General features: G+C 40.7%; 1 protein-coding gene across 4 annotated transcripts in view; it reads left to right on the top strand.

Moving 5' to 3' along the window:
- Nucleotides 1-225: 225 nt before the first annotated feature.
- Nucleotides 226-16842, top strand: part of Wdfy2 (WD repeat and FYVE domain containing 2) — a 167140-nt gene continuing 150523 nt past the window's right edge. For 2 of the 4 annotated variants that reach the window (XM_020184663.2, XM_020184665.2), the window contains exon 1: nt 226-502. In XM_020184663.2, coding sequence (XP_020040252.1) covers nt 366-502 — 137 coding nt within the window. In that variant the 5' untranslated portion in view covers nt 226-365. Of the gene's footprint in view, nt 503-835; nt 874-5285; nt 6243-16842 lie in introns of those variants that run through there. The other 2 variants (XM_020184664.2, XM_074043456.1) reach the window with 2 other exon arrangements.

Here is a 16842-nt window from a genome sequence, read left to right on the forward strand (position 1 = left end):
TCGTCAGCGTCCCGCCTCCTGCCTCAGGTTTCCCCTCCTTTCACCACCCTCCCGGAAGTGGAGCCGCCCTCGCGCCCACCAGCGGCTACCTCGGCGGCAGGCCCCGCCCCCGGCCCCGCCCCCCGGCTCTCCGCCCCCTCCTCTGGTGGCGCTGGGTTGCAGCTTTGGAGGTGGCGGTTTTGGTGTCCCAAGCCGGGAGCGCGGAGTCGTTCCCGGGAAAGGCGGCGAGGCTATGATCGCCGGCTCCCGTCGTTCCGCTCCGGCCAGCCAGCGTCCCTGTCTCAGCCTGTGCCCGTCCCCGAGTAGTCTCCTCAGCCCGGCCCCGCGACGCGGTTGGCGGCGTCCCCGACGCGCCCCCTCCTCCGATGGCGGCGGAGATCCAGCCCAAGCCGCTGACCCGCAAGCCGATTCTGCTGCAGCGGGTCGAGGGGTCCCAGGAGGTGGTGAATATGGCCGTGATCGTGCCCAAGGAGGAGGGCGTCATCAGCGTCTCGGAGGACAGGTACGGCCGCGAGGAAGGCAGGACTGGCCGGCGGTCCCCGAGCGTGCGTCGGGGACTGTGTCCCCATGGGCGCGAGTGTAGACGTGCTCCTCCAAGTTTTGTTGTAACGCGCATCCTGGGGTTGCCGGTGTCCAGCAGCGCGCCGCCGACTCCGGGCTCGGAGAAGAGGGCTCCCTGGGCTGCTCACCGTGCGCTTCGGCCTCGTCCGCGCCCGGGTGGCGCCCGAGGGGCCGGGGTGGCCCTCGGGCTAACGGTGCGCGGGACGCTGGACCGCGGTCCTGCCGGGGGAGGGGAGAGGGGAAGGGAAGAGCCGCCGGCGCGGGCCCTGCAGGTGTGCGCCTTGGGAGGATGCTCTCAGCCGCCTCTGCAAGGTAACTAAGGATTTTTGGGGCACAATTCTTAGGAACCATCCTGAGAAGACAAATGCCACTGCCTTCTCCAGGACATTCCCACCTAATCCATATATCCCCGGCATCTTACAGTGAATTCGGTGGATATTCCAAGTTGTGGAAAGCGTAACTTTGTGCTTCTGCGTGGTGTAGTCTCTCCTTTCTCCTTATTCCGTATCTCTTTGAAGTTCTGGGGGAAGCGCCTAGAACTTGTAAGGGAGCATTGCTGCAGATAGCTTCTTGAGTTCCTTCCCTTTGCTTGCTTCCTTTCTTTTTGCTTAATTTTACTTAATTTGCAGAAGTGGAGCCTGTTGTTTAGCCTTCAGTATTCTCCCTTGCATTTTGTTTTCTCTGGTTGACTTAATTTCCCTTTAATGTGCCGAAATAAGTCGGAGAAAGGTAATTTCCAGGAGAATGCTTCTTGAATATAGTCGTTATGGTAATGTAACTGGAATTGTTACTATGATAATACCTATAAGCATTCTAAAAAATATAACAAGGTGGTGGTGCATGACAAGAGGCTTTTACTTTAAAACAGTAGTTTGGTTTTCTTAATTTAAGTTCAAATCATGCTGAGGTAGAGAATTTTCTTTCATGATTGCTAAAAGGCAGAGGTAAAGCAGCACAAAGTGTTCACTACTCTCTTTATAATCATTTCAGCACTTTGTATATAATGTAATCTAAAACATTTGCTTGATAGAGCTTAATCTGTTCATCTTAGTTTCTTCAGTATAACTGGGATGGGCGTATTACACATTTGTATTACACATCCATGTCTCCCGTCATGCCGGATACAAATGGCGCCTGATTCATTTCCCATACAGATCCAGGGTTTTGAAAACGTTGTGATCATACACTAATGGCAAGCATCCTGCACTGAACGGAAGAAATGGAATGGCCCAAGGGCAGTATATGGATGCAGGAGCCATTTGAAATTCACAGAGATGTCCTGTGAGACTTCTTTTGCCCCTTTTCCACAGGGGCAAAATTCTATTAAAAAAGACTGCTTCTGGACCTAGAACTTCTTTCTCATAGAATTATTTTTATGGAACATGTTCCATAAAAGAAGGAATACACTGATAGATGTCACTTTCCCACTCTTACTAGAGATGAAATTGATCAGTTTCTAACTATTGTAGGAAGTTAAGTTCAAGTAAGAATCAAGTAAGAGGAGAAAGGTAGTTAAGCTTAAACTCTGTTCATACTAGTTTTGAAACTTCTAGTCCTTTTCCACTGCATTTACCTTGAAGGAAGCGACTTTAGTGGGGATATATTTCAGAGTATTTGGAGAAGCTAAAGTTGTATGTTAAACTGAAGAACAAATTTCATTTGATTATAGGACAAAAGAAACAGTGTTTAGCCTATATGTTAACTTCACTTTCCTGGTCTACAATGTAGATAGTAGAAATTATTTTACCATAGAGCTGTTGTTAAATAAATAAGGCCATACAGAAATCCAGAATTATTCTTTCTGTATATTTTATTATTATATGGATTGGCAAATCTGTGCTTCTTTGGGTCAGACATTCAAATATGAAAATAATTATAATTTGGGGCTCAGTTTCAGTTATGGTTTTCATTAAAAGAGAATATGTGTTCTTGCTTTGCACAATCCAGTGTTGCTGGGAGCATGACTTGCCTAGCACTTGGCCTAACAAGTCCAAGGCCCTGAGTTCAACCTCCAATACCACTAAAACAAAATAATAATAATAATATCTTTAAAATCCAGTGTTATATATAATGCTGAAGAGGTGAAGACAGACTTGATTTTCTTCAAAATCTAGAAAGTCATTGACATTAGCTGCTTCAGTTGGTAACTGTTAATTAGTCCTGGACTATAAGATTGAGCCACAAATAATGTCCTGTACTGTAAATTCTTATGGAATCCTAATCTCTCTTTTTGACCTCTGGCTCCTTACAGCCTTTATCTGTACATTTGAAAACACTTAACATTTCTGTTTTAAAACAGTATAGTGCATACTTCATGTGTGCATATCTTCTGTGAGCTGTTCAAAGAGTTTTCTATCTTATTCACTGCAATAGCTGATGGAGTTTCTCCATAAACATTTGTTGTATCAGTGACTGGTCTAGTTTTTTTATTTTTCTACTTCTGAAAGCACAGTATCGTAACTATTGCAGACTGAGTTGATATTTGTTGAATGACTATTTTGATGACTTTTGAAAGCCTTATGCAGACAAATCACAATTGTGGGAAAAATATGGTAGGACTGAGTAGCTTTATGCACCATAAAACTGTGAAACTGTGAAACTGTATGCATTGCTTTACTTATTCCCTCAACAAACATTTGGGTTCTTATTGTGTTCCAGTCACATGTGTATATGACAATGATGAAAATGACAAAGTCCTTTCAAGATGCTCACAATTTAGTGGGAGAAATTTTAGAAGATTTTTTTTTTCAGTGCTAGGGATTGAATCCAGGGCCTCGTACATGCTAGGCAAGTGCTCTTCTACTGAGCTACACTCCCAGCCCAAGAATATTGTTTCATAGTGCAAAACCACATGTTTAAGATGTGGTATTGAGAGAAGTTTCAGATGGAGAAGAATGACTGCATTGCACAGTCCTATTATCTCTGTATCTTACCTTTCCTAGAGGATTATTTCAGTTGGATTACCATTTGCACCCTCAGTCTGTCCTCAGTAATGGGCTGATGATCCTTAAACCTTGACATCCAACAGTGGATTTACACCCTTCACCTCCAACTTCACCTTAGTGCAGTTTGGACAACCTGAACATCAAAGGAGGAAATGTAAGGGAATATGACTAGAAAAACAGACTGCAAGATTTTTGGTTGTACCATCACGCAGAGCCTGTTCCCAGAACTCACATGCCTTGCCCTTTATTTGCAGCTAGATTTTATCCCCAAAGGATGCATCAAACTTTGGTGATTTGGGTTCCTCATTTCCTAGCTTCTTTTTGGACTGGGTGACTATCATTTTAACTTTCCTTACTTAAGAGTTTTATCTCAGACATCTCTCCTCTGTGTCAGTCAAGACTTAGGTCTTCTTGTTTAGTGGCAGCCTCTTCAAGTGATGAAAATCAGGAGGGACCCTCTCCAGGTGGGACCCAGCCCATTAGGAACTTTATTTTCGTAACTTCTTTTTTTCCTGGGTTTGTGGTACTGCAGTTTGAACTCAAGGCTTCGGACTTGCTAGGCAGGTGCTCTACTGCTTGAGTCACACCTCCAGTCCTATTTTTATAAGTTCTTTATAATGCATCTCTTAATACAAGACCTCAGTCTTACCATTTATACAGAGAATTTTAGTCATGAGGTAGTTTCTATTAGACAGGTATAGGAGTCAACACAGTGTGCTGAAGACAGGTGTAGACATTGTCCTTTGGGTTGCCAGACAATCTCCTTTGCTGGTGGTGGTTGGAGAAGACAGCAGTCTCTTCCTCAGGTGGGTCTTGCAGGATGAGTAGAGCAAAGGGCCTTCTTGGTAGAGGGATAAAGAAGGCTCGTACATTGAGAAGCACTAGAATGCCAGCTTGGGTAAAAGACTCTGAGGCCAGTCTGTGTTCAATTAGAAGTCAGCTGTGAGTGTGTAACATTTTGAGGAATCTGGAAAGTGAATTTTCCAGGGGAGAAACTGAGCAAAAATTACTTAAATCTCACTGGGTACAGGGGCTTATGGCTATAATCTCAGCTACTTGGGAGGCGGAAATAGAATGATTACGCTTCAAGATCAGTCCAGGATAAGGTGGGGGAGAGTTAGCAAAACCCTAACTCAAAAAACAAGCTGGGAGTGGTGGCACAGAATTGTAATTCTAGCTATGCAATGGTAGAATTGTGGTCTGGTCAGCTCTGGCAAAAAGTGGGAGACCCTATTTGAAAATAACTTTCGTAAAAAGGTCCACAGGCATGGCTTGCCTAGCAAGTAGGAGGCCCTGACTTCAAACCCCAGTACGCACGCGCGCACACACACACACACACACACACACACACACACACACAATTACTGAAATTTACAAGAAGTTGGAACTCTGTGGTTAAAAAAAAGACACAGCAGGAGCTGTGTGAGAGACCCTACAGGAGTTAAGATAAGTACTGAGGAGGGGGTGTGGGGAGCTGCTTATGTTCTGACTATTCAGAACCAGCTAGCTGTGCTTTCTGAGTGTTCTGAGGGCAGAACCCAGCAATGGGTGAAAGGAGATCTGATGCCTAATGCCCAGCACAAAGAAGATATATATGTTCATTCCTTGGATAAATCTGGCAATGGCTGTTTGAATTGGAATGGGCCTGAGGAAGTTGTGAGTTTCCATGAGCAGAGATGCTTAAGTTGAGCCTTAAAGAAAAGTTTAGCTGCTAGCTTTAGGCCAGGATAATAATACAACAAGGAATGGGGCTGGGCTGGGCTGGGACAAGAGAGGGGTTGCACTTTTTCCCCCATCTTTGAGCTACTGTGATTCTAAGTGGCCATGACTACTTGTTTCTTTGTTTTTTTGGCAGTACTGGGGTTTAAACTCAGGGCCAATCTACCACTTGAGCCAGTCCTCCACCCCTACTTGATTGTTTCTTGAAAAGATATATTAGAATTTTATTTCATCTTGTAAACCCTCATAATATGACTTCATTTACCACTAATTCTTTTCATTGTCAAATTGCACTGTCTCAGTTCTCTGCTTCAACTATTAGCCTTACTAATAAAAATTAGACTGTGACTCTGTTCACTTGAACTCCTGATGAAGTTTTATGAACATTATAACATTTGCATGCATGTTTTAAAGAAATGCAAATCCAAGTTTTTTCCACAGTGCAAACAGAGTTTTGAAAGTTGAGGACTTCTTGGGGTGATGGAGTGAGATCTCTGAGGTCAGCAAAATCCATCAAAACTAATTTTTGAGTGAGTGAGATATCTATTTAATGTCATAAAATTAATAAACTGTCAACTTTGCACTTGAGAGTCACCACTTGGCAGTAATAATTATTGGCTGTAAGGCCCTAAAAAGGGAATTTACCCATATGAAAATGAGATCTTTACTCTGAATTTAAGACATGTCAGTGAATCAGTGTGCCTAATAGGTCAGAAACAGACTGATTTTTTTCAGGTAGGATCACCATGGGAAAGCTAGTTCCAGGAAGCTTAGTAGAGGAAGCTTAGCTTCAAGTGGCCCTCAGAGCTCCTAGTTGTTCTGAATTTCCTCCTGTATATTTCACCACATTCTATGCAGGCCCTCATGGGGCTTAATCAGCGAACATTTATTTGGATATTGCAACACACTGTGGAAAATGCCAGCGTGGCAGTTCTGATGCTCCCAATAGGAGTGATTCTCTGATCATGACAGGCTGACCTGCTGTCTCACACCTTAAGCGCCACTCAACTTAAAGAGGTAAAAATCATAGAGCATGAATAGCAGAAGAGACTTAAGTAGTCAGAAAAGACTTTAGAGGGATGATCTTGTCCAAGCAAACAAAATTGAAGCTTAAAAAGGAAATCCAGTTTTTTACTTGTGCGGTGTCTTGTCCCTGGCTGTTTTCATTTTGCTTTGGCTTTGAGACAGGGAGACTTTTCTGTTTGTTATAGAGAATCATCTTGATGTCATTTGAAAAAAATAACAGATTGGGGGAAATTAAAACTCTTTGTGGCATTTAGAAATCAATAAGTAAGTTGTGATTAAGACTCTTGTAAGTAGTGATCTGTAACACTAAATTAAATTGCATATAGTATAAACTCACTGAGGAGAAAATGGTCTTGGGGTCAAGCCTTTCTTCTCAACTACAGTATCAAAATAGAAAGAATTTAGAAGTAGGCAACACTCTTCATTTTTTATAAATAGGTCTCCCAAGGACAGGGCTCCAGTTAACATAGAAATTTTCTACACAGAACAAAATAACTGTCCTATGCAACTTCAGCCAGTTTTTTTTTGTTTTTGTTTTTGTTTTTTTTTAGGGCAGTGGGCCTCTTGGTCTAAACACTTCATTTAGTCATTAGTAAAAATTAATTCAGAGGTAGAAGAAAAAAAATGGATGAAACTAAAAAAGAAAAAAAAAAAAGTCATGTACTTGTCCTTGGCAGGGAGTGCTGCTTTGTGCTCTTGTGTGCCTTTAATTTAAGATTCTTGGAAAAGAACTGGGACTAGGAGTCCGATCTCAGCCAGCTCTACTCTGGATTGACCTTGGCATTGCGGAGGACATTTCGCTACCCTATGACTCAGTTTCTTCATCTGACCAAGGAGAAGGTTGGATTTCTTAGTAGTATAATGTGCTCACAAAATGACTAGATGAGCGTGAATTCCCTGCAACCTTATCACCCTGAAATCTCAGGCGAAGGGAAATGTGCAGTGAAATGTGCAGTCAGGAGAAAGTGTCATGCCTATGTGAACCTGTCAGCACTTCAGTGCAGCTGTAAAACCATGCTTTTTGGAGCCTTTGGATGGCAGTGGTTATTTATCCCTGGGTGGAATCTTCCAGAAGTATTTGTTTCCTATTGGCGGCTGACACCCAGTTGAACTGGACTCACTGCATTCCTGCTTCTAGCTGAGTCCTTCAGTTTCAAATAGTGAACATTTTAGCTCAAGGCCCAGGTCATCAAGAGTAATGCTTCGGAAAGTGTTGACCACAAACCATGGTTAGCATCACGCACTCCCACACGTTTATACATGAGCCAAAGTTTCTTGAAACCATCTCCTTATCCACATGATACGCACACTAATATTTTCTGTTCTGTTGTCGTTCTGCTAAAATCCTGGTGTGACCTTCTTAATTCATTTCCTAACACACTAATGAGCTGGGAACAACTGTTTGGAATACAGTGCTTTAGAGGAACTTGAAGTTTGTACTCTCATTTTCTCAATCTGTGTAGTTTTGGTTTTTTAGAAGATGGCAAAGCACTTCAACTTGGGGATCCCCCCACCCCACACCTGTGGTCTTCCCACTGTGGTTGTAGAGTTGAGCCAGTCTGCCTGGAAGCCCAAGTCCAGAGATACCTATTCTAAACTCTTTCAGCCCAAAGCCAGGGAGAGTTCACACAAACTGAGAAGGCAGCAAAGCGCTTGCTTTGTTTGGGTGCATCTTGGCTTCCTTTGATATGTTCCCTAATTCTGAATTAGGACTTGGAAAATTGATGCGTCTCATCTAAATTTTGAACGTCACTGCTGACCTCTGTATGGCAGTGCTTTCCTTTTTATCAGGGCAGATTTATCTATAATATGGAGCTATTTGGAGATTTTAATGCATTTTCCATTAGTTAAATTACATTTTTTAAATCTTTTCTCCAATTTCTGAGGATCAATTTAAATTTAAGTAATCATAATAATAATCCTTCTGGAGTATGTTTACATTTTAAATAAAGATAACATACTATAGTAAATAATAACTGCTTATAAACCTCTTAGCACAATGACTGTTATATCTATCTATCTGTCTAGCAGTTATTCTAATGTAGTTTTCAAAAATGTGATTGTAATTATATACTTATATTTAAAAAAAATATTTTTATATCCTTGCCCTTACTTAAAATTGTGCCAATAGCTACCTATTCTTTAATCATCAGATTAAGTAAGTGGTTGTGTATTTTTCCTTTCCGTCAGTGTTCACTCCTAGTTGTTTAATGCTTGGATTGCAAGTGCTTGGCCCTGCTCCCCTCATGAGCAAGCATTTCCTTCTCTCAGAGTACTGGCTGTCTAGTGGTTATGCCATCATTTATCCATCCCCTATATTGGCTACTTACATTATTTTTCAGTTTTTTATGTGTTACAATGAACATCGTTATGCATATAGGTATGCCCCTTCCCCATTTTTTGATTATTTCTTTTGGAAAGATTGTAGAAAGATTGCTTGTTGCTTTCCAAAAGTCTTGTGCCACTTTGAAAATATTTCTAGTAGTGTAAGACATTTGAGAATACTTGTTTTGTCACTTGAGCAGCCATGAAAATTATTATTTTAAAATTCTTCTTCATAATTACTTGAAGCCAGGCATAAGGGTGTATGCCTGTAATCCCAGTACTCAGGGGGCCTGAGGCAGGAGGATGGGCTACATAGTGTGACCCTATCTCAAAAAGCCAAACCAAACCAAAATCAAACCAAATCATAAGCACATAGTTAGCTTTGGCTGACACCAGACATTGTTCCTTTGTGAATTGTGTTTTGTCTGTTCTTGTCCTCTGTCCACTTCTCTACTAGATTATCTTGATTCTTCTGGACAATTTTTTTGAGCATAGATTCTATACATACAGTAATACCATTGGTCCTGGGCCTCTTGCATATCAAGATAGACATCTTATACTCCCTTTATTTTTTGTTTTTTACATAGAAAACATTTACTTTTTAGTTACCTATCTTTTTTAATAATTGAAATTTCTTTTATCACTCCTAATTTTTAAAAGAGTTCTTTCGCCAGAGATTCATTGAATATTCATTTTTCTTTCATCTTTAGTTATATAATTTGTTGAAAAATATTTTTTTGATTTATTTGCAGTGCATTTCTTTGGGTGGTATAAATTGGGGCGTATAAATTGATTTTCTCAAAAGTTGCTGTTGGTTATTTCAGCATTACTTTTTTTTTTTTTTTTAAAGTTCTGAGACAGGGTTTCATTCTGTAGCCTAGATTGGCCTTGAACTTGTGATCCTTCTGCCTGTTTCCTGAGTTGAATGCTGGGATTGCAGATGTACACCCCCATGCCCACCCTCAACATCACTTATTGAATGGTTTTCTCTCTTTTGATATGTGTATGTGTGTGTTTAGTGGTACTGGGAATCAAACCCAAGGCCTCACACATGCTTAGTGAACACTATACCACTGATCTATATCCCCAGCCCCTAATTGAATGGTTCTTATGTTTTCTTTTGTATTTTTATTGAAACTACCTTTATTACAAAATTAAATTCTCGTAATCAGCAGAACCTACTGTGGCCTCTGCTGTGGTGTTTAAAAAATTTCTTTGCCTCTTTCAATACTCGGTCTACTCTTTGAATTATTGTAGTTAATGACTTACTTTTGAATGCTTGCCCATATGTGTCTGCAGTAATAGCCCAGATCTCTCTGGTTTGGTCAGTGTGGTAATAAGAAAGCAATCATTTGACTCCAGATACTGGCTCTTTCCTAAGCTTTCTGACTTTAAGCCTCACTTTCCGCATCTGCATACGGGGAACAGTGGTTCTCCCAGAGGTTGCTGGGAGGTTTACATGAGGTGATCTTCCTCTAGCACCTGCCAGTACTTGAAGCAGAGAGTGCTCAGTATGTTTGATTTATTTTGTTTCTGACACCTGTTCCTCTGGGTAGGTAAACATTCTTTTGCTGTGGTTCTATTGAGGTGTGGCTGTTCCGAGTGACTTTGGATATATGAACATATACAGATTGGCCTATTGAACTTTTTGATTTCATCAAGTTCTGAGCCTCCTTTTCTCTTCTCTAGATTTATAGAGATGAGGTTAACTCCACCATCTTGCCCTGTGCGAGCAGTGGTGGGCACCGTGTTGTTTGCAGGCTTCTCTGTCCGGCCATTTGCTGCCTTGTCCTGAATGTCCACACTGGTCTCCTAGACTGCATGTACTGTGTCTTCCACGGGGAATACATTCAGGGAGGGAGAAAGCTCTTATATCTTCATCCGAAGCCTGGCCATTAGACACGGTTAACTAGCAGACTCAAACAGATTTTGGGTGGTCCACACAGTACTCTTAGAAGTTTTGAATTTGTAGGCAAGGTTAAAAGTATGGGTTTCATAAAAAATCCAGGTTGCTAGCTTGTCTTGACAAATGGAAAGATGTAATCAGACTGCAGGCTCCCCTCCTCTCAGACCCCTTACTCCTGCTCTCTCCCCTGCACCAAGGTCATCTGAGCCAGGCCATGAGGACAGCTCACTGGTGGTAAAATGGGCATGAGACCCTGAGTCTTCTCTGAAATCTGAAAGGCTTCCTCTTTTATGGAAGTAGAGAAAGCTTTCTTGGCACTTGGAGAAAGAAAAAAGTTAAATGGAAAGATACCTAGAAAAGGCTGTTTTCAAAGCTTGGGTGGAGGGAGGACGGATATATATAAAAATGAAGACCTTTTTACAGTTCATGATGTTGCAGCCAGTAAATACATAAACAAAGGTGGGCATTGGTGAGTTAGGGCCCGTGTCTACCCCTCCTTGTTTCCTCTTTGGAGGCATTGTTGGGGGCCAGGGACTGGAGTTAGGGAGCCCTGGGTTTGATTCATCGCTGCCACTTACTAATTGTGTGATCTTAGGCTAGATTTTTCACTTCTAAAACTTCTCAGGTGTAAATGGAAATTAAAATGATACTGATTTCAGAGAATTTTTCTGAGGGTTCAGCAATGCCATTAAGTGGGGACACCCAGCTATTCCTTCATTCCCTCATGAGTATTGGTCCATGTCTAATTCTTCATCAACTACCTCTCTTTTCTGTCTTTTCTTTGTCGTTTAATCAATCCTTATATTCCTCTTTCCCTTTCTTCTTTTTTTCCTCCTCATTCTTACCTCAAAAGTCAGTGCTTCCGGAAAGAGTACTCAACCATCACAGTAATTCAGTGGCCTTTGGAAAGTGACTTTCCTTTATCAGTCCTCATCTAAAAATGATTTCTCATATGACTTAAATTCCATACTATATGTGAACCCTGTGGTATACCAGATAGTCATACAAAATGATAAGGGTTATTGTCATTGAACTAGTCCTAAATACAGAATATGAATATATATGCTTTGTATTTAGAGTTTTGTGATTTTTTTTTCTTCATTTTAAAAGTGATGAATGTCATATTCAAACACATTTAAATTCTATTTTAGGAACACTTGAAATTACATTGTCATTTTTTTATTTTGTAGATATGGATTAATATTTTACTACAGTGGATTTCATGTGTTGCTATTAGAATCTTAGTAATTTGTTTTAGAGTTCATTGGAAAATGCTGTCATATATTTTATATGTTGATTTTTTTTGTGGGGAAAGAATGGGTTGGGAATGACTCATTTATTTCATTATATTTTGATTTTTGGAACAATTTTGAATTTATATTGAAATAGTTAAATCCTCTTTGCATTTTACAATTTAGATTGTTAAAAAAAATTAAAAAAGAAACAAATGTTTTTTCCAGAAGGTAAAGTTAAATTAGGGAGGTTAGTTATGCCTAATCTGAATAGTTAAGTGAACTCTCATGGTACTTGGATGGATTAGATTGCTTTGGAATAATTTTGGTCACAGTGTAACTTTTCTGATTGATTTTTCTGGTTGAGCTTTCCATTGGGAAAGTTCCTATTGTATCAACTGTGTACAATATGGATCTCTGAGCTTTGGATAGGATAGGGCAAAGGTCTAAGAGGCCCAGGCAAATACTCTTGGGGCTCCTGAAGCAAGTATGGGTCTGTCTCCAGGTGTAGTCTTCCCCCCACACTATTTTTAACTTTCTTTTCTAAAATGTTCTATCTTACTCTTTAATAATTTCTGATGATTAATCTTCAAGAGTTGTGGTCTTCTCAAAGTAGAGACCATTATCAGTATCGAACCCAGAAGAGATACATACGCTCCAAGTTGTTCATTCATTGCTAAGCGAATAAAAAGCTGTTTTCTTGACATTTCCATGTTCTGAACAGCTTTCAATGGTCATAGACACTTTTCTTAGTGTCTTTAGCCACAATTGGAGTCTTTGCATTTTGGACCAGACTCTTTGGGATGTTTTAGTGCTAATAATTGCTGAGAAATTCTATTCTTTTTTAAATTTATTGTAGGGGCTAGAGCAACTAATTAGTAGCCAGAAATTCCATTCTTGAGCCCAAAGAATCAAACTTGAATTTGAAGACTTGGAGCACTGAACAGTTTTTACATTGCACAAATACCTAGTTTGTCCTTTTGGAGATGCTGTGGTAGTATTGTCAGTGCTCAGCATTGCTTACTTCTGCTCTTCAGAACTTTCCCTTAGAAAATTGATCTGTTAGTGGCTTTTGTTGCTGACTTGTCTATTGCTTTTATGTGAAGAAATATAGGAGGTGAATGCTGGATGGATTTGCAGAGAAAATGGGATGAAAATGGCAGAAACATGTAGTTACTTGAGATGGAATTTAGCCAGGAGATGTAACAACTTGAGAATTAAATAATCGTAATACAAAAGAAGTAAGATTTTCAGGTTAAAAATTAATAATCGTAATACAAAAAAAATAAGATTTTCAGTTATTCATTTGGTAGTTTATTTCCCCTGGGGACTAGTTAATCTATACCATAGCTGAAGTTTTGGATATTTGAATGAAAAATAGCGGGGAAAGAATGGATACTAACAGTTAGTTACATCTGAAAAATAAGTGTGTAGTACATGCATATATAAAATTTAGAAGGCTAAGCTGAGAAAAGTCATGCTCCCTCCCACTTGTGGGTTTTAAGACATTATGAAAGAAAAACTGGTAGGTTTCACATGCTCTGAAATATGCTGTGATATAGATCTCTGTGAACATTTCTGCTTTAGCAGCTGTAATCTTTTCTTCCCTTATTCTGGGGATTAGCAAGGCTTGCTAGTGACTACCCCTCAATAACCTCTTCCCTCCTACTCCTCCCTCTTCTAGTTCCCCCCACTCTTCTTCCTCCTCCTTTCCCTACCCTCCTCCCAATCTTCATCTGATAACTCTATTCTCTTAGCATATTCACATGCATTGAAATTATTTATCTTCTGCCCTGGTGTCTCTTAAGTCTTCTAGCTTAGCCCTTACAACATAGTAGGCAAAATTGGAGCATTGTAGGTTTGTGCTGTATATTAGGTCACAGTGAGAAAGAGAGTCACTCTACACTAGTTGTCTTCTAATGATACATAGTGATGGAATCTCTTAGTTTGATAAAGAAAGGGAGCTCTTGCATTTCCTGCAGGAGGCTCAGGTGTCTGTAGAATCCAAGGTCATTGATGCATATGGGCCTTAGGAATAGAACAAAGAACCTGAAAGTCACCTCTCCCGGCTATTCATTGGGTTCCCTGTATCTGCTTCATTTTTTTTTTTTCCCTCTCTTGATTACACTGGCTTCCTGTTTCTTTCTTAGTCCACAGGCAGAACATGGCTGCCAGTTGCTCCGGAATTTACATTATAATCTGGAGAGACTGATGTCAGGTTCTTGGTCCTAGTTCCAGAATTGCTTGGGAAGGACAGGTTGCCAAGGGCAACTGTACACGCTTAAGATTATGGCCAGAAGTGGGGTCTGTTGCTGGGATATGGCAGTGCCTGCTACAGCCTGTGGATGGGGAAAGAAAAAGAAGGGATGGCCAAGTCCTTCTGAAGTGGACTGCTGAAGTGAGCAGCAGTGCAGCAGGAATGCACTGCTGGGCCAGGTGGGCATGGGGTGAGACTGTATCCTTTGTAGCTCGGTGTTTGGTTATTGCTCTGGGAGCAGCAGATAAACGAATACTGACTCTCGTTTTGCTCCTGACCATCATTGCTCTGTTTTCCTTGAAATCTGTTCATGTAGCACTTGACATGTTCTGACAGCCATTTTCTTCTGTTGCTTCATTTGCTGATTTGTTATGTGGACTGCTGTTTTCTTGGAGTGGCTTAAAGGTGGGAATAGGTGGGTATTTCATGAATGAGTGCTGGTGAAAAGCCATCATTATGTGACAGATTTCAGTGCTCTTGAGTAGACCTCATATGGCAACCATATTTCTTAAATTCCAAATCAAAACACATGGCTCAATAAAAAGATTTTCCCCCCAGTAGGTGATACATTTAACAAATTGAAATAAATAACGTGAAACTAGACTGTCAAGCATGTATGAGCACAGTCCTAGGTCAAGAAGATGGCTGAAAAGCCTCTAATCTGTTAATAGTACTTGATAGCAATTAACTGTGGGTATGTACCATGTGTCAGGCACTGCCTTAAAGTTTTATGTAACTTTTATTTAAGCAAGAAGATTTCTAGGGCAACAGTGTTTCACTCTCGTTTTAAGGGTGAGGAAACAGATAGAAGCAGGAAGGCAGACTGGGCAGTGAACCCTGGTTCAGTGAACTCCACAGCCCTTCTGTTTAACCACACTATGCTGTTGCCACCTCTCTCTGAGGCTTTCTGAAGACAAACCTTGTAGAAGGTGAAGTATGGAGACTCCAAGGAAATCACAGTGGGTTGACTTTGGGTTTTCAGAAGAAAGCTAGCAAGTCAGCTAAACTGTCAATAAATGATAGTACCAATACTTTTAAATACACTATTGGTATAACAGAATTATAGATGCGTCTTTGAGTTGTTCCAGGGAGAACATGGATTTATTTTTGGACAACAGAATCTTTGAATGAGGAAGGCCTTACAGGTTGCTTATCAGCCAGCTCTAACCAAGAACAATACAGATTTTTCTCATATACCAAACCATCCACAGTTGGGTGGTCCTTATTTCTTTTTGCTCTGCTATCCTTAAGGTTGCCCCACGATTGAAGATGACTCTTTGATCTTCAACTTCACATCAAGACCATCTAGCTTCCAGGGAGGGTGGGCATTTATTTATTTATTCATTCATTTATTTTAAGCAATTGAGTTTTTTAGTGGAGCACATTGATAACTGAACAAATTTGGATACTGGGGAAAATAATATAACAGATGGTCCCCACTTTTTTGACTTCATAATGGTGCAAAAGGATGCACATTCAGAAGAAATTTTGTATTTTGATTTTGATTTTCTGGGCTAGCAGTATGCAATGTAATCCTTTCTTGTGATGGTGGGTAGCAATTCTATACTTTGCTGCCACTGTTTTTTGGATACAAGTATTTAATAAATTGCAGAAGATATTGAATGTTTTATTACAAAATAAGGTTTGTGTTACATGATTTTGCCTAACTGTAGGATAATGTAAGTGAGCATGTTTAAAGTTGATGTAAGGTGGATTAGGTGTATTAAATATGTTTTTCAATTGATTATGTTCAATTTCCATGGGATTGTTGGGCATAACCATTCATCAGTCCAGGAGCTCTGTGATAGTTAATTTTTGATTGTCAACCAGATTGTCTTGAGAACTTCCTAGGAAATTAGTAAAGCACACCTCTAGGGTATCTGTGATGGCATTTCCAGAAATTATTAGATCCTGAGGGCCCTGACCTAATGAATACATTAGTCCCTTCATGAATTCCTAAAATGATGGCATTATTGGGAGATGGTGAAAGGTAAGAGGTGGAGCCTAGTTGGAAGAAATAGGTCACTAGGGGCATGTTCTGTAGGGGGCTATATCTCACCCTGCTCCCTTCCTATACCCCCTTTCTCTACTTCCTGGCCACCATGATGTGAACTTCTCTGCTCCACCATGCCCTCCTAAAACCATGAGCTAAGATAAATCTTTCCTCCTTTAAGTCGTTTATGCCAGGCATTCTGTTACAAAGGTGCAAAAAGTAACCTTTATAAAAGTGCCTGTGGTGTGATCTCTCAGGGGACATACATGTTGGATCAATATTGGTTTCAAGGTTGGAGTAGCCTTGTCTCTACCTTGTAAAAGTGATTGTAACTCTTTTCCTTAGCCCCAACTCTGCCCCTTCTGCCTTTCCTGCTTGGAATAGACTCAGATTGGACTGGATGCTGCAACCTAAATTGTGAGCACCTGCTCATTCTTGTGTTCATGGATGGAGGCCTGACTTTAATGATGAATGCGTGTGTGTGTTTTGGCCAACCACCAGCCTGAAGTTCATCAGTTGATCTGGCAAATAGCATTATCAGAAAGTTTGGTGGTTCTTGATAACCTTTAAGAACCACCCAAAATCATTCCATTGTTCTTATTTAGACACCAGATAGTGAATTGCTGGAAGACTTTGTACGAGCCAGCCACTGTATGTCTTCTGTTAGTATTTTTATTCCAGAGCATCTGGAGCAGAAGTTCCCTTGTAGGAGTTTAGGTTATAGGTGTAGTGAAGTGGTGATTCCTTCAGCCTTCAGGGTCTCAGCGGTGCCTGGAGCTTCTGGCATTCTTGGGCTGAGTGCTGCTTGCTTGGAGAAACCTGTCTGTGCCTGGAGTGTGTGTGAGGGGGTGTAAAAGGATGGGAAGTACCTCTCTCTG

The sequence above is a fragment of the Castor canadensis genome, chromosome 10 (genome assembly GCF_047511655.1).
Source record: "Castor canadensis chromosome 10, mCasCan1.hap1v2, whole genome shotgun sequence".
NCBI classification, from domain to species: Eukaryota; Metazoa; Chordata; class Mammalia; order Rodentia; family Castoridae; genus Castor; species Castor canadensis.